Source organism: Netta rufina (genome assembly GCF_964035555.1).
Source record: "Netta rufina genome assembly, chromosome: 2".
NCBI lineage: Eukaryota > Metazoa > Chordata > Aves > Anseriformes > Anatidae > Netta > Netta rufina.
The window spans coordinates 35,883,634-35,906,961 of NC_140124.1; the positions used below are offsets into that span (position 1 = coordinate 35,883,634).

General features: G+C 37.3%; 1 protein-coding gene across 3 annotated transcripts in view; it reads left to right on the plus strand.

The window, feature by feature from the left end:
* The first annotated feature begins 1,117 nt into the window (after positions 1 to 1,117).
* TAX1BP1 (Tax1 binding protein 1) overlaps positions 1,118 to 23,328 on the plus strand; it is a 56,391-nt gene continuing 34,180 nt past the window's right edge. For all 3 annotated transcript variants that reach the window (XM_084282291.1, XM_084282293.1, XM_084282292.1), the window contains exons 1-5: positions 1,118 to 1,218; positions 3,655 to 3,838; positions 17,432 to 17,534; positions 19,823 to 20,010; positions 21,047 to 21,205. In XM_084282291.1, coding sequence (XP_084138417.1) covers positions 3,662 to 3,838; positions 17,432 to 17,534; positions 19,823 to 20,010; positions 21,047 to 21,205 — 627 coding nt within the window. In that variant the 5' untranslated portion in view covers positions 1,118 to 1,218; positions 3,655 to 3,661. The remainder of the gene's footprint in view (positions 1,219 to 3,654; positions 3,839 to 17,431; positions 17,535 to 19,822; positions 20,011 to 21,046; positions 21,206 to 23,328) is intronic.

Genomic DNA, 23,328 nt, shown 5'->3' on the forward strand with positions numbered 1-23,328 from the left:
GCCATGTGGTGCAAAGGGCAGTGACGAGAAGAAATGGAAGCTAGAGATAAGAAAGTATAGCTCTCTCCACCTCCCCAGAAAAATGTATTGCTTTTCAGATTATCATACCAATTTCATTTGCCACTACAAAATTTCGTCTGGTCTTAAAGGAGAAAAAGGACTTCACGCACACTTCTTATGTCTTATAAAACAAATTATTAGTATATAATGCAGGGAATTTATTGCTTTCCAGGGAAAATGGAATATATGAATAGTATAAGAAATTATTATGTACCTAAATCAAATGGTTACCTAATAACCTGTGGTACACATGAAGACGTAAGGTTGGTTTCTGAAACGAGAAGTGCAAAGTAGAAGCATGTTCAGCCATTAACCTTCATTACTTGAAAGGGGAGTTTCTATGCTCCACATTGGTTTCATTTCCATTAGCAGTGACCATAAACAAGCCAGTGATCTTGTCAATAACTTAAGTCATAGGTTTATGACCTAAACATGGCCTGTTCACTGATAATACCAATGAAAATACAGAAGAAACAGCAGCAGTAAAGAGGCAAAGGTGACTTTGAAGACCTTTTGCGGGAGCCGTCCAAGCTCAGTGTACTTGGACACGTCCAGCGTGCCACTAGCGATTACTCATCGCTGCTGGTTGTTACTCAGCCCCATTGTTCTGGTGAATGTCCTACAACTCGACTTTGGATAGAAACCCGGCAGAATCAGCGCATTTATGAGGTGACGTGCTTTAACGGGGCTTTACCCGTTTGCGCAAGCAGAACCGTGTTCGCATTTACAACCACTCTCCACCTCACTCTTCCCTCGGCTGCACGCCTTGCAGGTCCCAGGACAGACCTGCAGAGAGTGGGAGACAGCGGGACACCGACACAAGGTGCCAGCGCTCAGTGTTTTGGGATGGAGGAGGACGACACGGCTGAATCGGGGTACGCCAGCATTACACGAGGCGTGCTGTAACCACCCTCACGCATTGAGGGGGCTTGGGCAGGGGTCTGATGAAAGCAACAGCCCCGTACCAAGCCCTAAACCCTTAGCAGGGTCTGCCTATCCCCAACCACCCCCGGCTGCCCACCGGGCTGAGGCGGCCGCTTCCCCGCCCCCGGCTGAGGCAGGGCCGGCGCTGGAAGTGACGCGGGGCGGGCGGAGCTGCTTGGCGCTGATGGCGGAGGCCCCATGTTGATGTCCCCGGCGTCCTCCGCGCCTGCCGAGGTGAGGGGAGCCGCGGGGGCCGGGCTGAGGGCAGGGCACGGCTCGGCGACCCCTTCCCCACCGCCTCCCTCTGGCCGCCGGGCTGGAGGGGGGGGCCGGGCAGCGGGCAGCCGTGCTGCGCCACCGGGAAGCCGCCCCCCCGGCGGCTGCCTGGGGCTGGGGGAGGGAGAGGGGAGCCGTGCCGGGGCTCCCAGGGAGGGAACGGGGCAGAGGAGGGAGGCAGCAGCGGGGTCCCCCCGTCCCCGAGGGCTGAGGAGGGGAGGGGAGCGCGGGCAGGCAGCGCTGGGGGCTCCGGGAGGAGCTGGGCTGCGGCTTCGGCGCTTTCCTGCCCGACCTGCTTTTCCTCCTGTCGGCGTGTAAAGGCCAGCGGCCGCCTGCCCCCGCCAGAAAATCGCTTGTCATGGCAGTGATGGAGCCCTAACGTGGCCCTTCCTCCTCCTCCTCCTCCTCCTCCTCCTCCTCCTCATCCCCACCGCCGCGAGGAGACGGCCTCACCTCGGCCCCGGGGATTTTCCTGACGGGGAGCGCTAATCCCCAGGCTTAAAGTTCGCCGTAGTTCAGCTTCGGGCCTGGAAACCAGGCCAACTGCGCCAAAAAAATACTTATTTATCGCTTACTTCTTCGTAATGCGTACTCATAATAGATCTACCGTTTTATATAGATCTGTTTATAAGCAGATCTTCCGTGTAAATTTTACATGTCATCAGATGCTGCTCAGTTACTAAAGCGAAGGAATTTGTTACACCTGATGAAAAAATAAACCTGAAGGCTGTTTTGTTTCTTTTGGAATTGTAGAAGCTCAATCTTCTTACCATTTATTAGTTTGGGATGGGCTTGTGAGGTGTCTCGTGTGCCATCTTTTGCTTTGAAAACTCGGTGGGACTTTACAGGGTTTTACTATGCTGGAAAATTTCCTTCACTTCTGTGCTCAGAAGTTCTGTAACAGGTGGGGTTTGAGTGAAACTTGCTGTTTTTAAAAGCGTCTTTTGTTGTTTACCTTATTTTTTGTGTAAGTTCTCGTGAAAATTAACAGATCCAAAAGGACCGAAGACAAGAATTTAGGCATTTAATCTTTATAGCTGTGTCATTCAGGGCACAAAACTGCTGACTTGTGCTTTGTGTCACTCTGTTTTGGGGAGTAATAAGCTGGTTCTGAGTGACGAATACCTGTTGGCTTCAGAGCGCACTTTATTTCCGAAAACACGAGTTCTTTGCTACTTATTTCCTGACTGTTGAAAACAACTTTTAAAAGGCTGTGGGAAATATGCAGACAGCCTTTAATCTTTGAACTTCGTGAGACTTGCAGTGGCCCGTCCCTTTTTGGGATTGGTTTCCACATATATCTTAATAAAACTGGTGTATTATGTCACTTGCTTGGCAGTTACCTCATTCTGTCAGTGTGTTTGCTTGGTCAGTGTAAAATAACTTTTAATAGCAATGGCAAGAATAGGATGCCTCTTCTTTCTAGAAATATGCTAGATATCCAAGGCCCCAATCCAACTAGTACAAAACATTTTGACAAACTTGTGATTGTAGATTTAAATCAGGCACCTGAAGCTTATCAGTTGCCTATCTTTTTGACAGATATTGCTCAATCTGAGAGAGGAACGTTTTTGGTGTGCTTGTGAAGCCTCTGGCAATGCTGTAATTTTTAGTGCAATGTATCCTGAATGAGGTGGTGAATAGAAAGGGTGCTTAAAAGCTTTCACAATCCAACTGAATTAGCGTTAATCCGTCAAACTGCATGCAGACATAAATGTTCTCACTGTCAACGTAGTCCATTGTTTATGGTAAACATGCTGGACTGGGGACATGTGGGTTACAGTGGGAACAATAAAAGATGCCCACAGACTGCTAAAGAGACAAGATTAGAATCTTTTGAAAAAAAGGAAAAAAAAAAAAAGGCTTTTTAACTAAACTTTCTTGTTTGTTAAAATGTCTTTAAAGTGGAGCTTTGTTATTTTCACTGAGAGGGGAACAAGAATTTCATTTATGAAAATGCTGTCAAAAGTACTGAGCATTACAGATTCTGAGAAGTGTTTGAAGTTAAGGGAAACCATGGAACTTTGTTTCTCCTTCCCTGAAGCATCCAGAACCATTAAGGACGTTTCATCCTTACCCTGCTTTGTTTTCCCACCACTTTTATTTCCCACTTTCTGATATTCTATCCGTGATACAATACTAGGGACGTCTCGCTAAGCGATGCTCTCCCCGTCTTGATGTCATTGCTAAAGTGCCTGTGCTTTCATTCTGAGAAGTGATTGTTTTGGAGTGTAGCTGAGGCAATGTATTTTGTTGGGCTTGGTCTATAGCTGTCTGTTCTCAGAACAGAAGAACAAACTGTTTGTTTGTCTCGGTCTGGTATATTTCAAATAGATTTCTAGCTGATTTCATTCCACTATATTGAAGCAACAACTTATATGATTTTTGTTGCAGATCAATCATGTCATCCTTTCAAGAAGTTCCATCTTCAGCTAATGCTTTACAGACTTCCAATTTTGCACATGTGATTTTTCAAAATGTGGCGAAAAGCTATCTTCCAAACACACACCTTGAATGTCACTACACTCTGACCCAGTTTATCCATCCTCATCAGAAAGACTGGGTTGGTATTTTCAAGGTAAGTAAAGTTTGTTCTATTCATATTTCTCACATGTTCACTGTCTTCTCTTACCAATTAAAAAAGGAAGAATCCAACAATAGAAGTGCTCTCATAAACTCAAGTGGAACATCACTTAAGTGATGTGTAAGTAGCTGCAATTAGAGTCAGAGGTTTTTTGACAGAGATGAGAGTGGATACCAAAACTAGAGTAATGAGTATATAGTACGTGTGTGCTGGAGTAAAGGGAAGCTCTCATAAAGTGGTGTGGTGTAGAATTAAATGGAGATGATACAGGAAGAAATGTGTGGTCATAGAATGACACTGTGAGCATGACTCTATGAAAAGTGTGAGACAGAGTAAATGTGAAGTGTGTGTGGAAAGAATAAAGCTAAGCTGAAGATGGTGTGACCCAGGCCCCTGACTCATCTGTGTTGCTAGAGCAGGATGAACGGTGTAGATCACAAAAGCTGTTCAAAACAAACCCTTGAGTAAAGGAGGAGAAGAGAGGCCATATCAGTTGCCTCACATCAGCGACTTATTTGGAGTTGCTTTTAAAGGTAGTCTCGAGGGATTAGAAATTGATTAATTCTTACATCTGCTCCTATTTAAGATGTTGATTACATTTCTTTGTTGATTTAGCTCATAGTAGATGATGCTTGTATGCCTTATTTGAATAGTTAATAGCAGCTTTTTGGGGGGCTTTAAAGAGGAGATACTTTGGTGGGGAGGGGCTAAATGTAACAGACTCTTTTGTTATTGAAATCCCTTAGAACTGTCCACCGATAGCTGAAGAATATAAAATCTTGACTGTAGTCATTAAATTATGTGAAGGAGGCAGTAACTACATGCAGGCGGATTTCTCTAGTGAGAAGTGTTTAAAAATATGTACATGTGTTTTGATTTTCTGATAAGTTTTGACAAACAGGAGTGTGACTCAGCATGCTTGGTGTTCAGTTGACAAAAACAAAAAACATTATCAAAACTTTAAAGGGAGTGCTCTTGAAGTTACACAAGTGTTATGAAATTATTTAAATGTATGTTGAGAAATGAATGTTGTGGCTCTGTGTGTGTTGGTCTAAGTGAGGCAGGCAAGTAGGACCCTAAAAATACTGATTAAAAAGTAAAGTAAAAAAGTGTGAAACAGTTTTTCAGTGACCGCATGAAATGCTGTGTACAGAGTACAGATAACCTTGATTTCATCATGTCTGTGATGGTAGATTTCATAACCTGTTGAGGTATGAGTTGTTTTTTTTTTTTTTTTTTTCTTTCTGCTTTGGTAATGGCAGGTAATACGGCTTTGGCAGTTGTTTGAGGAAGGCTTTGAGATGACGTGAGGTAGCAGTGCTGCTGGAAGAAACGCTTTCCCTTTCTTTTTACTCAGAGTGGTTTATTTCTTGTGTTTCCTGTCCTTTGCTTGAAGCAAGCTCTTGCGTGATGGACCAAATTAGGAAATTGATTGAGGTTAAGACCAACGTTTTGGATTATTTTTAATAGAATTCCCCAGCAGAATTTCCAGTTCACCCCGTTCTCATCAACACAAAGGAAGGAAGCATTGCGAAATAGGGAAAAGGAAGAAAGTTGTTTTCTGTTTGTGACTGTGTCATATTCACCGTTACGAATATACCATCTTACTATAGTTGCATTAAATGAAGCCAGCTGTATCCTTGCCTATGAATATATATCAGATTAGTACAGAAAACTAAGTGTGAACTAAGATTTTTCCTGTGCATGTTTTGTTGGTGGTGGTTCTAATGTGGACTTCCCATTTTAGGGGGCAGTGGATTTAACAGTATTGTCTCCTGTGTTTGCTCAAACGGTTACTTAAGAATTTTTTTACTGAACTGAACAAAATTCATAGGAACCTTTTTAAGTGATGGTTTTCATTTAGATTGCAAGTCCGTTTCTTCAGTGGCAATGATGTCTTAATTGTTCATTATTTGTATCTTTATACCATTCTGCTTGTTTTGCTAATCTAGCTGTTTTTGCAGCTGCACAGTGAAATGGATCAGGGAAGTGATCTGACAGAAAAATGCCATCCCTCCTTTCCCCGTTTTTTTCCACCTCGTTTCCCAGCTGCTTTTGGTTCCTCACCATGTGATGAAATGGGCAGCTCTGTTGGCATCACTGTGATGGGAACAAGTAGATCAGGAAGGACAGGGGCTAGGCCTGATTAATTGGCATAGTTGCTTAATGTGGAATGACAATCTAAGTTCATTTTTCAAATCTTTTCAAAATTCTTTGAAACCCTTAAAAACTTGTAAGGGTTTGGTTTGTCGATTTGTTTCCTTTTTAAAGGGGAATTAAGCTAGTAGTTCCAGAAGCAAAAACTATTTCCTATACTGACTCCTAAATTCTAGCTTGCGAGTTTTTTAAATGTTTCAGTAGTGTGCACCACATGTCAAATAGCCCGTTTTTATTGTATGTGTGATTACTGTAGGATTTAATTTTGCCATAGTGTTGTGCAGTGTATATGAAAAAGAGATATTAAAAATGGAATGCTTGGTGGAAGCCAGAAATTACTTATAGGTGTGTGTGTTTTTTTTTTTTCTTTCCTCCTGTGTGGCTTACTGTGGTTATTTACTTGTTTATAGATTTTTTTTTCCCACTTTGTTATCTCAGTCTTTTCCACCCGGTACGTGTTATTTTCAGTTTTTATTTTTAACCCCCTCTCCAAATGTTACCAGTTCTCGGTGTCCACTGAATGTTCCATTTTCATCACTGAGTACAGTTTCTGTTTAGAACTGTGATATGAAAATGACTTCAATGAAAGGGTACCACAGCTGGTTACTTCATGTTGCAGTAGTTTATTTACAGATATCCTCTTAAGGTTATTTTACAAAGCTTAAAATAAGGGGCAAGAGCAAGATAATGCACTTCCTAGCTGTTCGCAATCAGAGGCATTAAAAAGTCTTGTTGGGAGGCAGAATAGGTCTGGAAAGTCAGACCTGAGCTAGGGATTTGTACAATATTATTACAAAGAGCTGAATAAATCCCTAAACTTCTTCTGAAACTTAACAGATTCTATCAATTCTCTCTATGTGCTGTAGATAGAATGTGCTTTTTCTGTTGTTGCTGGTGTAATTTAAATTGCTAAATGCTGAAATTTCGTAATGCTGAACAAAAGGCATTCCTTGGTGGATATGAAACTGTTCCCAAGAAAATTGTCTTCTATTCTTAATGGAAGCGTGGTGTTTAATTTTTACACATAATTTTTAACCAGAATTAAAGTCTCTGCTACTAACCTGGTACTCAGCATAAATTAAAAGGATAGTGTCGTATATGCACCAATTACTGTATAGCAGGATAGTTCAGTCATACCAGTTTCCTTATAAACTAGGTGTATATAAGGGTCATAAACATGGGACTGCAATTCTGGCAAAAATTTTTTTGGAAAAAGTACTGTCGTGAAGATGATGTTACCCTTGTCTTTGTCATTTGAGTGTAAGTTTAGAGTATACAGCCTTTTTATTCTTTCTGTACATATCCTTCTTTTTCTTCCTTGTTCCCTCCAGGATGCTTGAAAACAGTTTTAAATTGATTCTCCCAATCTGTTGTTGTTCATTGCTGCTATTTCTTTTCTGCTTTTGTGGTGTTTTGGAGGACCATCTGCTATCAAGCACCAAGTTCTCCATCAGTTTTATTGCTGCTTGTTACTAAAGGGGGGACAAAAAAGTTTTACAGATGAGTACTGGTTTAGTGCTCAGCATGTACTTTCTTACCCTGAATCCCTCTTTGGGATATTTTGTGGGAGCTATGATTTGAGATCTGCTTTCCCTCTATTGGATGTTTCTGTGCAGAAGAACCAGAGTTCCTAGTGTGGAGTTGGAGAGGAGAAGGCTTGTTCTTCCTGAAAGTGTTGATAAGAGATCTGTATTCCCAGAAAGATCTAAGCCCAGTGCCCCCCATCATCCTCTTCTCTCCTTCTGTTTTGACTAATTGAAATCTGGAAAGGCTCCTAGGGCAATCTAAATCTAAACCTTTGAAATGAGGAAAACCAATTAATATGTATACTGCATCTGTTTGCAAAAATTGGCTGGTAGGTGGTCCTCATCTCCGGATGGGAAGTCTACAGTTTGTTACTTTATTTTGCAATAAAGTGAAATAATCATGTGGCCACATGATATTTTTTTCATTATTAATACATAATGCCCAGACTTGCAGAAGTGTTTGAAAAAAAGTGTTTGGCTTTTAGGAAGAATTGCTTATGCCTCTGTTTAGGGCATGTGTGGGCAAGTAGGACTCACAGATGTTCAGTATACAATAGATGCATGTTTACTGTGCATCTCAAAGGCACAATGAAGTCATGTTTGGGATGTGATAAGATATTGCTCCAAGAGAGTAGAGTTACAGATGTGTGTGTTTATGGCGTGCATCGTAATAGCATCTAGGTTTCTGAAGATTTAATTTTGCTGAGGTCGGCACGCTGGAAAAGGCTGTAATATCAGCTGGGAATCTTACACGTTTAAAGATAATGGTTTCAGTTTTGCTTTCTCGTTAGTTACCTAGCCCCTCAAACCTCTCAGTTCCCACTGTTATCTTTTTCTTAAGTCATCCGCATTGCTGTTCTTCTAGGGTGTTGACTTTAATTTTAGACATAGTTTGGTATTGACTGTCTCAGCGTACCCCTAGAGAAGAAAAAGAAATTTTTTCCTAATGTATACATTTTTAATATCCACAAATTAAAAACAGTGATCTGGCTTTCTGGTATCTTAATATGTATATATATAAAGGATTGGGAAAATCTTGAAAGATTATTTGTACACAGTAAGCACAGACTTGCTCTGAAAGGCTACTCATTATTTAAGAGGCCACACCTCAGCTACTGTTTATATATTGGTACAATGCATGTGCTTACGTGCACCTTCATTTCTCGCTCTGCAGTTCCCTGGTTTATAGTGGACCTCAAATTTAGCTGTCTGTGCTCAGAACCTCTGTAAAATCAGCAGTGGGTTGAATGGACAGCTAACAAATAGCTTGGTTGCTGTGTTGTAGCAAAGCAACATAGATAGGCTTTTGTGTAGTCCTCTGGGTTAGTTTGCTTTGAACTTTGACTACAAATACCAGCACAACTTGTGTGAGCAGTTTCAAAGTCCTGGTTTTGTCAGGGATTGATATTCCAGATAAGAATTACTTCCATATCTACAGATCAATTGTGAAGTGTAGGGCAACAGCTGGATGTGTTATTGACCACATGCATGCTGTAATACAATTTTTCTGGCATGGAATCATCACTGCACAACAGGATATGATGGATACAGAAATGAGTAGTGAACAGTATGTGCTGTTTTTAAAATAGTAGGGAATAGAATTACCGGAATTCGGAGTGTTTCGAGAATTACGATGGCCGCCAATTAGAGCGATTCTCTTCTGATTTGCCTTCTTTGGAAAGATGCCTCAAATAACTGAGATAGTATTTTTATTTAAAATAAAATTAAAAAAATAAAACTCTGCGATACCATCATTTGCTGTTTCCTAACTAGACAGAGAAAGATTAGCTGGGTTTACGTGGTGCTACCTTTGATAAGAAGTTCTGACATTCAATCCAAAGTGTCACTGATTTTCTAAAAATATTTATTGTGGTAGGTTTGTGTGTTAAGAGACAAAAATGGCATAACAAAGTGGCCAGTAGAAATAATAATAATAAAAAAAAAAAGTTGTGCTACTTTATAGTTTTCATGAAATGTGATGGTATAATAATACTTGATTAATCACCCTTTTTACTACCTTTCTATGCTTATCTTTTAAAGCAAACAGTAACTTTGTTGCTCTTTGATCTGTCATAACATTTCCTTGGGCAGTCATTTACATATGTATCAGGTTTTCTTTTTAGAGCATTCCTATTTTTCCTGTATTTATTTTGATTTATACCCAATAGGAGAGAAAGTCGATCCAATGGTCTAGGCACTTTGTCAATGCTATTTTGACATATTCCTCTGAACTATGGGGTAGAAATACAACCAACAAGAGATGATAATAGGGTAGGAACCTGATAGTACCTTGATACAGCAAGAAATGCCATATGTTCTCAATAGCCTGGGTTAAAAGATTACCTGTACGTGTTTATAACATTCAGCAGAGATGGACAACTTTGGGTTTGGGCATGCGATTTTCTTCTTTCAGAGGCAGTTCATGTATTCTTGCCGTACTGAAGGGTACTTTGCCAAATTACATTCTAAACTGCATGGTTTCCCTTCTGAATTACAAAAAGGACATAATAACATCAACAGAGATAAAATTATTATTATTATTTTAGAATTGCATCATACTAGGTATTTACAATAAAGGCCAACTGGTTATGCCTGCATTGGTTCGGCTAAACAAGTGTTTCCTGGGTTTGCTTCTTTGCTCTGTTGCTGTTACCTCTCTGCACAACACATGTACCAAGCTGCTACCTTACGTTAATAAAAGCTGCTGCTCGTCCAGTTGCACGATAGCTTTCTGAGGTTAGTGGAGCAAGGGCCGAATTAGCTTTTCTTGCAGTCGTGTTGCCTTAAAGCTGTCATGTTCAAGACCAAGTTGCCTGACTTTGTGAGGGCATTATAAGGGAAAGCACAAAATTAGTGTGGAGGGATGGAAGTATTCATTCCCCATGTTCATCTAAAACTCAAGAAATTAAAAAGGAAGCTTGACAGTATTTTTACACTGTAAACTGTGCAGTTGTAAGACAGTAAGTCTTACACTCTTTAAGTCTGTACACTCTTTAAGATAAATCAGATGTAAGTTAAAGGAAACAGAGCAAAACTAGAAGAGTTGGTTGTTACTTTTCCTCAGTAGTATATTATTGAGAAACAGACAATTCCTAACTCTATGACTTTTTTTTTGTGTGTGATTTTAATCATTTAGTTTACTAGTTAGCTAATTTTCTTCTAGCTACTTGGTGGGAATGTACTGCGGGTGAAATGTAAAAATTGCACTGTGGGCTGTTTTAATGAGAGAAGGGTTTGTACGTGGGGGGCAGCACAGAAGAAGAAAGAACTGTGACACCTACGTAGCTACTGGTAAAGGAAGCGCTGCCTGGTGTGAGTATTGCAGACGGTTCAGTTGTCCCCACTCACCCAGCCAGTGTTAGACATCTTAAACTTTGTTAAACTTCAACATTTCCATTGTGACTACAGATTTGGTTTACATAACTAAAAAGTAGTTTATGATGTCTTAAAATGAAATAAGCCCTTTTGCTCAGAAGTAGGAAACAGGAATATAGCGAATGGATTACTCTGTAATGACCTATTAAAACTTTCAGTTTTATGGGAACAAAGTGAACTACATAAACTAAGTATTGTTTGAGTAACACATTGTACATAATAAACTAAACTCATTATGACACGATGTTTAGTCATATATTTTGTGTTTGGTTTAAAAACATGGGTAGGGACGGTGAACGTAGGGTTTGGATTCTGGACTATTAATCTGTTGGTTAACGTATGGAAAGCAAGAGCGTTGGCACGTATACACAGCTTTTCCTTTTGAAAAAGGATTGCTGAGCAGAGCTTGTGAGAATTAAAAGTAGAGAAGCGGAGGGGCTAGAAGGGTGTGCTGAGTACCAGGTTAGTAGCAGAGACTTTAATTCTGGTTAAAAATTATGTGTAAAAATTAAATATATGTTTCTGTGTATATGTATGGTTTAGGGGAGTTGCATCGTCTAAGTCTTGTTTGTTCTTTTTGCTAAGAAATAAGGACATCAAAAATATTTAGAGTTTTTAACTCTGAGCAAGATACTTTCAGGGTTTTCAGTGAATTCCTTAAAAAGTGATTCCTTCTAGCATCAGCACAGCCAGGCAGTGCATTGGATGTTGGGCTTGAGGTCAGAGTTCACAACAGGTCTTGTGTTCAGTTTGATGGGCTGTTCTCTGTTTTCCTCATCTGAACTTCAGAAACTAATATGCTAGATTTCTTGTGTACTTTATGTTTGTGTACTTTATAATGTTTGTGTACTCGAATGTGGATGTTGTAATATCTGCTGTTGCCACGCTTTTAAATTAGACTAGTAGTAGACTGTGCCTTTTGCACTCCTCCTTGCTCACAGGAAGGTCCACTGTATGTCCTGTCAAGATTTCTTATTTATGTAATATTTCTGATGGGAAGAAAGTGTATATTTGATAGCGTATGCTTCTTTCAGTTTTAACACTTTGGAACTTGGCTTTGTTAGTAGTTGACAATGCTTCTTATTTTTTATTTTTATTATTTTTTTTCCATAGTTACTATTATTGAGGGTATCCCAACAGACTTCTGGCACAACAACAAAGTTCTATAGCTGTTCTGATCGAAATACTGTTTTACATGATGGTGCTCTCATATTGAAGGTCTTATTCCAATTTTTCAGATTTTTGTTTGTTTTGAGGGAGGACTGGTTTTTGTTGCCTTTTTTTTTTTTTAAACGCAAAATACTATTCCAGTTAATAGTATCAATGGAAAAAAAACAACTATAAAATTATTTGTCTGACTTGTTAATGTGCCATTTTAATTAGTATTCTAATTAAAGTTTTTGTTTTGTTTTTACTTTTGTGTATGTTAGAGTACATTCTTCATAGGAGAATAGGGCCGAAACTTCATGTGAGGCCTAAACAGGAATTAAGTGTGAATTTCCATCTCTTTCCCTCCAGTTCCTTTTTTTTTTTTTTTCTTTGGACAGCTTTTATGTTCAAGATATTGATGTCAGTGAATATGTTTGCAGCTTGAATAGTTAGATCGTAACTTTTTAGAAGTTGGTCAGTAACTGCAGGAAACAAAAAATGAACTGATGTGATCTGCGATCAGAGTTCTCTGAGGCATTTAAATAGCATGTAAACATGCCTGTATTTACTTCTAATGTGCACTCGTCTTGTAGTTCCAGTAGAGTACTGGAGAGAGTTTGGACAGGCACTAAAGAAGGCCTGCTTCTTTCTGTTTTCCTGCTAATGGCTTCTCAAATATTGGAGGATTTCTTTGCATCTGCTTGTTACAGCAATTTCCAATTCTTTATGTAAAATCTGTGTTTGAAGCTTTTCTTCTGTTCTGTTACTGTTCAGGGATTTTCCTGGGTACTCCTGCATAGATAAGTTTGTAGATATGAATAATGAAAACAGATTTAGGGCTGGATTTTTTTTTGTTGTTGTTGTTGTTCTCTTAACAAAGTAGTTTATTTGCTGCTGCTGTAAGTGCAAATGCAGCAGGGTCAAAGGAGCCACGTCATTGCAAGAACTGGGGCATAAGTTGCAAAAGGTTTGCAGGGTGACAGGATAAGCCCTCACCTGCTACTTGAACATCATTCTATGGAGAATATATTTCTGAAAATGAAGCATTAGGTCTACTTTATTTGTTTTTAACTTAACAAATCTTATCTTTTGAGTTTAAAATTAAATTAAAAGAATTCAATTAAATGCTGTGTTGGCCCAGGAACTCTTTGTTTTAGTCTGTGCTCAGTTATTGCTTCTTACAGGTTCTACAAGTCTCACAGAAGGTGTCATTTAAAGAAGTATAGGTATTCAATAAGTAAATACATTTTTTAATAAACTCTTTCTTCAGGTTTTCTCTGATATATACAACTGATTGCCACAACTGTTGATGCATGTTGATTACTTCTCGAGTCCTGCACTATTACCAGGAAGATGCACAATTTTTTCTTTTGGCAAGAAAAGCTTCAGCTTGCCATTTTTCACTGCATCCCAAACAGTTTAATTGGTTCACTTGCCATAATGGTCTTTTTAATTAAAACCAACAAAACCAAGCAAAAGCACCTTCATGGACATTACCTTACATAAAGATCTTTTTCCTGCCAGTGTAACCCAGAAAACGTCTTTACAACAAATGGCTTCTTGTAGGGGCTTTGAAGGGTGTCATCCCTGTGCCCTAGTGGAGTCTGACCTTAGAAGTAGTCTACATGAGTTGTTTCTGGTATGTTTTGTCACACTGATCAGTGGTCAGAGAAACAGTTTAGCATTTCTCATCCCTGTCATTAAAATGAAGGTAGTTTTTCCAAGCCAATATGCTTGAGGAGGATGCTGTTCTCCATTTTGCTCTTAGAGCTAGTTTCCTTTTTTTTTTTTTTTTAATTTATTATTTTTTTAATTAAAAAAAAATCACTCCCTCCCCCCCATGCAAATTTATTGTGGGCTGGTTGACAAGTTGACATCTTTCTCTTCATCATTTTTACTCCTGGTTGATTTCCTCTGTAGTTTTTCCCCCTACTTTCAGTTGACAGTATTTCTGTTTTTATTTTCTGTCCCTCAAGCAATTCTAAAAATTCTTTATAAAGTTTTAGTCCTACTTTGGGCAACTATTAGCTTTCTTGCTGAGGTGAATGAAACACACACACACATATGTATATATTCTTTTATATATATATATAGATAGATAGATATATGCATGTATGTATTCTTTTTTTTTGGTCAACAGTCACATCTAGGCCATTGTGAAGTCTTTCAGCGTGCTCGTACAGTCTGTGACTGTATAATCTGTTGCCATAGAGAAGGTTATGAACATGGAAGACTCTATTTGTAAATCACTGTGTACTTCGTGTTTAATTAAAACCTATTGATAGAAAAATGTTTTAAAGATCTAGATTGTTGACCTAAAATATCTATTACTTACTCTTATTGTCGTTTTCTTCTTGGAATGTCATTTACCTTGGTTTTACTCCTTGTTTTTGTCACCAAAGAAATAATCCTATGAAAATGGATGACAATCATTGTTCAGTAAAAAAAGACGTTGAATGATGTTACTAATTCAGCTTTTTTGCTGCACTATACACAAACTTCTCATATTTTAATTTATGCAGGTGTGAGAATGATGAGATTTGTTCCTATTTTCTTTGCAACAGTGTCACATTTTGATATGTATAACCCCTAGCAGGGAAGCCCATCCTCTGAAGTCATGTGTGAGAAGAGCCGCTTGCATGTGCCCTGTTAAGTAGCTTCGTTTCTAAGAATCAAGACAGTATGAGATGGGGAGCTTTGGTAGGGGAAGCAGATGATGGGTGACAGGAAATAGGGCAAATTGATTGAGAAAATACGTGCCTGGTAAACTTCCCAGGGTATTGCCCACTAGCTGGTGATGTGTCACGGTTCTGACTTTACCAATAACCCACAGATTGGAGTTATACATGAAAATACAGTACCAGCTCAGAAACAGGCCAGAAGATTTGGGTAATTTGCTTTCTACATAATTTGTCTCTTTTTATTAATATGAATAGAATTTCAAATGACCTAAAAAAAAAAATCTATGTGCATTACTTTTAGAGGTAAAGTATTCCTAGAACTTTTGGTTTCAGGATAGAGAAAAATTGAATTGGAAGCTGAATTGATCACCTAGGAAAGAGATTGTGCTAGCAACCATTTTTGGTTGTATATTCATATATTTATATGGATTTTGCTCCCTCTCTCTACACTTTCTGAAGTTTTCATTTTCAGAAGGAATGCTCATTTTATTCAGGAAAATAGAATGTGTGTGTACACTGGTTCTTTTTTGTTTGCTTACTTTTTTCCTTTTTATTTTATTTCTTTGTTTAAAACAGAATTAGAAACTAGAGTAGGATGAAGAGATTGCTTCAGTTCTTTACCATATTTGTTCTGAACACAGTAAGTCAGTTTCCCTTCTGAAATTAAAAAGAATGAGACAGGCTTTTCACTCCTTAACAACCTGCTTTCTGTGTTTAAAAAGCTCTCTGCTTTCTGCGTCGTATGCAAGTAATGGTAATCTAAAGGGAAGTAATTTCACTTCCCTTTACAGAGGTGAAAGTACCTTCAGTGAAAAAGGGGTCTTAACGTCTGAATTGGATATGAAAACATAACTAACGTGAAAATTTACAAAATTTTCTGTGGATTTTTATTACAGAAAAATTGCTTTTATTCCCTCTTCCACCTGCCCTGTACCTCCCAATGTCACTGACATCCCAAGGCACGAGAGGAACTTCCCTTCCTATTTCTAAAAGTGTGGGAATGACAACCTCAGGAGTTCTCATTTCATTCATGTTTTTAAAAGTTCCTCAGTAGGGGATATCACAGAATCATTATTGTCTAAGAATAGGCTTAAGATACAGTAGTTGGTTCCGTTTTGGTTGTTTTATTGAGTCAGCAGAACAGTCGTAAGCTGTTCTGTCTAATGAATATTGCCTTAAAAAAGTGACTATAGCTAGCAAAAGAAAGTTTTGAACTGCTTTTGCTGTTGTTCATCTTTGCTTTTTATTAATTGTAAAAAAAGGCCAGGTTATAGAGCAATTACTTTTCCCCAAACAGTAGCTATTGCCATGCTTTTAATACAAAGTGGAGAAGTAGTTTTGTAAAAGGCAGCTATGGAATAGTCTTCAGATTTTTTTTTCCAATGCTAATTATTAATTTTCATACTACTTGAAATCTGTAGCTGTAGAAATACTATTTAATTACTTTGGGTTCTACTGTTCTCATTACCCATATAAACATTTTTTTTCTCTCCTTTTTGTTTTTGTAAAGCTGACAGCCTCTTAGGAAACAGTTCTTAGTCCTTGCAAGATACACTGTTTCAATGTATCCTTTATAAAGGAGGATTTGATATGAACTTAAAGTTTAGAAATCTTGTCTACTGAAGTAATAGAAATCATGATTACCAACTTCATCTTTTTTGTCGTGTTCCCCTCCCCAATAATGTTGATAAAATCGGTGGACAATTTGCCCACTTTCCTTCTTAGCTCTTCCAAGACACCATACACAGTTACTGACAAAGCACATTACTACTTTTTGACCAGGTTTTCAATATTTTCTTTTAGTTAGAACAAATAGATCTGCTTCATTGCACTCCTTTATCATTACACTATTATTGTTCTATGCTGCTTTATAGTAACTGGTTGCTCAGGGTTTCAGGTTTAGATGCATGTATTTCAAGCTTGTTGGAATATATTTCTTCGGGGGATATCATTTCTTATTTCAAGGAACTGCAGGCTTTATGAAACATTAGAAAGTAGGTGTTTATTGAAGTTACTGGGGAAACTGCACTAACTTAGCTGAGTTAGCTTTTAATGCATTTTTTTTTTGTTCCCTGCAGTTACATTATGTAGTATATATGGAAGAGTTAGCATTCTGGTGAAATGCTGGTCTTTAGTTAGTATTGCAGAAGTTGTCAAGCAAACAAAAAGCTAACTTAGACCTGTCAAATTTGGCATGTTCAATAGGGAAGTGGTGTGTTCTCCTTCCTCCTCCTTGTTTTCTGATGAACCTGTTGGATTGTGGACACCAAACAGTCAATATTAGCAGAAATTGCCCTAAGAAAATCTCAGTATAAACTTCTGAATTAATCTTTTTCTATTGTCAATGTATAATAGTATATCTTTATAGAAAAAAAATGTAAATGTACCAAATAATAGTCTAAAAGTATAGTGAAAACTGTCTGGTGTTTTAATTTATATAGACCCTTTTATTGCCTTAGACCCATTTATTGCCTTAGGTAACAAGCTTAATAAAATTCATGCTAAATCTTTGACATGCTTGTTAAAAATATTCTTGATTTGTAAACATTGTTAAATATCTTTTTATTGCATGTTGAAGCAGAAATATTCATATTACAGTATGTTGTAAAGGCCAGGCTGTGATATCTTAACTATATGAAGCAATTTTTTCTGCCTAATATTTTCTTTTCTTTTTGTTGTTGTGGTTTATTTTATTTTAGGTTGGTTGGAGTACTGCAAGAGATTATTACACATTTCTTTGGTCACCTATGCCAGAAAACTATGTGGAAGGATCAACTGTTAACTGTGTGCTGACTTTTCAAGGTGAATTGAAATAATGCAGTATCTACCTGTATTTTCTAGCTTCCATAGTTATTTAAATACTTATCTATGTGTTAAGATATTGAGGGATGCAAAACAGCTTTAGATCTTTAGAAACGCAAATTGTAGGAAGGAAAGTTTACCACGTCAGTCTTTTGCGTGCTCTTTTTGTTACCTGTGTAAAGTTCATTTTTATTTCAGATGTCAACGAAATTGTGTGAGTAATTGTGTGACTCAGCATATTTTTACATAATAAAATGGACAGTGTTCAGGACTGATGGAAAGAGGAAGCTCTGCTGGAAATTATTCAGACACCAAAAGTGATGCTGTTTAATCATTGGAAGTCTTTTTTTAAATCTTGGCATCTCGTAAAGCACTGTGTCTTTACATTGTCTGTTTTCAGTCTCTGAACTTTAGACCATTTCAGTATAAAGTCATTCTTGTCAAAGAAAGAAAAAGATAAATAATGTAAGTGACAGTTTGGTGAAGGTTCAGTTCTGTTCAGAGCTGCAGAAGACCTTTTGATAGTGAGGAATTGCTGAAAATTGCTAAATTTTAAGAGAAGAATAAAGAACAAAACAGAAAATGGTACACCACTATACAAGTCTATATTATAACTGCATTTTCAGTACTGTGTGGAAATCAGATCGTCTACCTTCCCTTGCGAGTCTCAATAAACGTAGCACAACTAGGAAATGAGCAAGGAAGAAGTTTTTAAAACCAGTTACCCATGGAACAAGTCAACTTTTCATTGCTCATGTTGAAAGAAGCAGGGGCCGTCAGTGTAAACTACCAGTGAGAGGTTCATAACAGAGATAGAGATGGTACACAGTCAGGTGCAGAACTTCTTGCAACAGGATGTTATGGATGTTGGAAGATCTACACATGTTCAAACCTGCAAGTAAGAAGATAGTAAGATATTATTCCCTAAACTATAGTTAATAAAGTACAAGGCTGATGGAAATACAAAGCACGTTATATATACATGTCTGTATAGCACATATAATGAGTTCTACCATTTTCAGGAAGAGTAGCTAAGACTACTTGAAGAAGTCCTCCAGTAGTCTGGAATGAAAATTTAAAACAGTAACAACAAAACAAAAAAATCCCCCCAAAGCCACATAGTGATTGAAATAGGAATTTTAATGTTATAGTTCAGTCAGAACTGAGGGAGTATCTGAGAAGGCGCGTGAATTAAGTTTCTAGCCTACTTTCATTTACTTAGCTGCTGTTAGAATTTTATCAAACAGTTTTGTTTTTGTTTTTTTGGGTGGTGCTGAGAAGTGACTTCGGAAATACATATTAAGCTCACTTCTCATGCATTTTTTTTTGTATCTTTCTCATCTGCGATAAAGAGGGAGGTAAGTGGATTTTAAGCAAGTTGATGGAAAGAGGACAAAGTGTGAGAGATGGTGTTAGAAAGAAGTACTCATGCCAAAGTTGTTGTGGCATTCAGCATCTGTTTCTGGAAGTACTGGACTTTTAGTTGGTGAATGGAATTTAATGATGAGGAAGTTGTAAAGGGGGCAGATTAAATTGTGGTGAGATATGGATAGAAATGGGTGACATCACCTGCTAGGTGAGGATTTGTTATGCTGGTGTCTTAAGTGAGCTAAAGTGTCTGACAATTAAGTATTCTACATAAAACCAAGTGGTTTTCTTACCATTAAGTTGGGTTTCTTGCATTCACTAATAAAGATAAAAATCTCATTAGTTCTGAAAATGGTTGCTTAACATGTTATTGTTTTTTTTTTTTTCTTTTTTTTTTTTTTTCTCTTGTCTTTGGCTGTAGAGGTATTCCCAGACCCCAAATCACTTACTCTTTGTTCTCTTGTTGTACAACAGTTATGTAATAATGTAGTCCTGTTCCATGTTTAGATCTTCAGGGCATCTTGATGTGTCTGAGTCTTTGTATTCAATAAGAATATAATCATCAGCCATTACCTAATGTATGTAAGGTGATAGTTATATATAGTTCTATAGTGTTGTTACTTTTTACTGTCCTAGGCCTGGTACAGTAAGAAGTAAAGAAAAAAAGAAATAAAAAAAAAAAAACAACAAACAAAAACAAAAGAACTAGGAGAACTAGGGGAAATTAGGGGGTGGGATCAAAATTACTGAAAAGGGTAACTTTTCCTTTGTATTGCTGTGATAATGTCTGTGTCTTCCGGAAATGATGAGGGTGAAAATCGTAAGTTAAATATGATCTGATAATGTATTTCCACATGGAGAATTGCATAATAGATTTGTTAGCACCTAATGTTTCTTCAAATATGAATTTATTTTGATAGGATATTACCTACCAAATGATGATGGAGAATTCTACCAGTTCTGTTACGTGACTCATAAAGGAGAAATACGTGGAGCGAGCACACCTTTCCAGTTTCGTACCTCTTCTCCTGTTGAAGAATTGCTCACTATGGAGGATGAAGGAAACTCTGATATGTTAGTGGTGACCACAAAAGCTGGACTTCTCGAGGTTTGATTCAAAAATTCTTAAAATGTTATCAGTCTTTCCACTTAGTTTTTGTATGTACATATCTTTCCACTTAGTTTTTATATGTACATACCTACACGCATACATAAGTACATAGAATATAATATTCAAGAACAAGCCAGGAAGAAAAACTATGTTATGTGTATATATAATGCATATTTCTGGCTTGATTTTCAATTGTTGAATGGAGTTAAGAACATTTGCAGATCAAATTTAAACTAGCTACAGGTATGGCATAACACTTGGTATAAACTGGGAAATCATAAGACAGTAGCTAGTTGTCCATCTCTGCCATCTGTACTCTCCAACTTAAGTGGGTTGGGGGCACAGGGGGAAGATTCCTTACAGTGAATAGCATTTGTGTGCAAGGGTACTCACTGTAAGGAAAAAAGGAACTGATACGCTTTGAGTTGTGCACGAGAAGCACATGTATTTGATTTACAGCTTTTGAAATTTAGGATGAGAGACACAGTACAGAGGTACAGCTGGGATGTTTTTTCATTTAAAGTCTTAGGGTATGTACCCATAGTACTAAAATTGAAGAAAAAGGATTTTTCAAACTTCTGTGATTATATTGATTTCTGTGCCAGTCCTTACGTTTGGCAATGTTTGTATTTTTAAAAAAAATTTCTTCAACATTGTTCTAGTGTGTGTGTGTGTGCGCATGCATATGCTCAGCGGCCATTTCGTCACCAAGCTGTCATCATGTTAATTGGCTTTTCCATAGTTGCTGTCACTTGGGAACAGTAAAAACACTTCACTTATGGAGGAAGAACAAGCAGAAATTAACATTGTACAAAATGTGCTGTCTAATGATAATGTAGTACTGTAATGGTAATGTAGTTAGAGTAGTGAAACTTCAGAAATTTGTGAAGAAGGACAAAACTGTAACATCACCTGGCCAGAAGGCACATGTTTTGTGATTCTGCCCAAACATTGGAGTAATTTGTCATCTATGTATTGGACTGAAATCAAGGAGAGAAAAGATGCCAAGAAAGAATGTTTTTGTGTTTTACAGTTTAAAATTGAAAAGATAATAAAAGAAAAAGAAGAGCTATTAAAAGTAACTTCTGTTCTGGAGAAGGAAACAACACAACTCAGAGATCAAGTTGAAAGACTGGAAAAAGAACTTAACCATGAAAAGCAGAGATGTGACCAACTGCAAACAGAGCAAAAGGTTAGTTGTTTTACTGATTAAAGCTGACTCATAATGTCTGTAATCCTTCTTTTTCGAGAACCAGTTAAACTGGGTGAAAATCAGCTATCAAAACCTCTCAGCAGTTAGATAGACATTTACACTAGAATAGGTCAGTTCCTATTAACCTCCTGCCACTATTCCTTTTATGTCGTAAAATGGTTAAAATATTTAAGGCTTTTGGTACCAGGCTTGGTAAGATAATCGATGACAACTGTTACCAGATGTTTGACATTTAATTGTGAAATTCATAGTCGAAAAGTAGTTGACAGTTAAAAGTTTGCTTATGTTAGTTTAAAATGGAGGATGGCTTTTCAAATAATGCCTGTTAAGGAATAATTTCACAGAACACAGGATATTGAAAATGGTAATAAAGCAAAAAAAAAAAAAAAAAAGTTGGTATTTAAAAAAAAAAGTCAAGACTGAACAGAGTGCTACTGTCAGAACATACTAAGAGTGAAAAGTTAACTGTGGCTTCTCTTAAAGATTTCAGAAAGGCCTAAAGATTTTGAAAGGGAAAAGAACAAACCTAAAAATTAAGTTACGTTTTTAATTGGTAGTGGAAATATAAATCTAGCCTGCACCAAAGCAGGCTAGAACTTTACTTTGGAACGCTACAAATAGTGAGGAAATACAGTATTATAAAAAAGGCACACAAAAGTTCGACTTAGTATATATTTCAGCTGATGCTTAAAAAAACCCAACAACAACAACAACCTTTTAGGAGAAGATTAAAAACATGTGGGAGGGAGGTGGTGACATGGACAAATTTGAAGTAATGAAGCCTATATAATTTAGCTGTGGACAGCAGTTAATAGGCTATTTCTAAGTACTGGTTATGTATATGTCAACAGTTCTGCACGATACACCTTTGGTAGAAAGGAATTTGTTGAAGGAATTTGAAACTGTTGAAATTTCATAGTCTACTTTTCAACAGTCATAATTAAATGAGCTATAACATTAAGTAAGGAAAAAGTCAATGATAAGATCTATTTTAGGGGAAAAAAGCGTAAAATCTTTCATATAAAAGAATTATTTTAATTTCAAGCACATGGGAGGACCAGTTTAACAAGACTAGAATTAAATACTTAAAAGTACACATTTAATGTATCTACAGAATTAGAAGCTTGATGAATAAATTTGAATAAGCTATATAGAAATCTTTCATTATTATTTGAGGTTCTTATTTAAAAATAGCTTGAAAGATTGTCAGTTGTGATCCACATGAGCTCTAGAATGTGTTTTTAGAACAATTTGTCAAATGGGACTTCGATAACTGTCTAGCAAGGGTAGTTAGGCAATAGTTGATCAAACGCTTCACCTATCTGGAATACTATAGCAGTTTCCTAACCCAGGCACGCACTTTGTCTCTCAAGTCTTTGGCATTTTCTTATTTTACTACTTTTAAGTTTTCTGTTTTTCACTTTTAAAAGAGTTTCTGAGTTGAAACTTGCATTTGTTTCTATGTATATTACAATATGCATATAATAAATGCCTACATACATTAGCAGAACATAAATCCAGTGTTACTTCTGAAAATTCAGCTTGCATATTCTAAATCAGATGCATTAATTTAACTTGTTCATCATCAGAAAGTTTAATAAAGAGCACTTCATATACAGCTTTCTCTCTAGCCATTCCAAGCCTAAAGATGACTTTCCTTCTTTCTTGCTCTCCTTACATCCGTACCCCAATACTTGCAATACAGAAGCAAGCTAACAGGCTATATGATTTATCTTTGCTGGGAGCATTGTACAGTGGGTTAATAGATTGATTTAAAGATTCCTGAGCAGCAGTTATGCAGCACTCATTTCAATTACAATAGCTAGGTTTTATTTTCCTTCTGGTTTGTTTAAAATAAATAAAGTCAGCTACTCTAGTCAGCTTCATGTGATGTGAATAATTGTTATTGGCAATAAACCTAAACAGTCCATTAATCCAAATCTTGTTTGTAAGACCACAAGGGATAACCTTGAAATGTTACGTAATCAAAACATAGTTATATTTTATATAACAGCAGAGGCTTCACCTGTGCTTAGGATGAAGTAGGTGATTTTGTTTTTGAATTGTTTTTGTTGTTGTTTGGTTTCACTTCTAAGTTACAG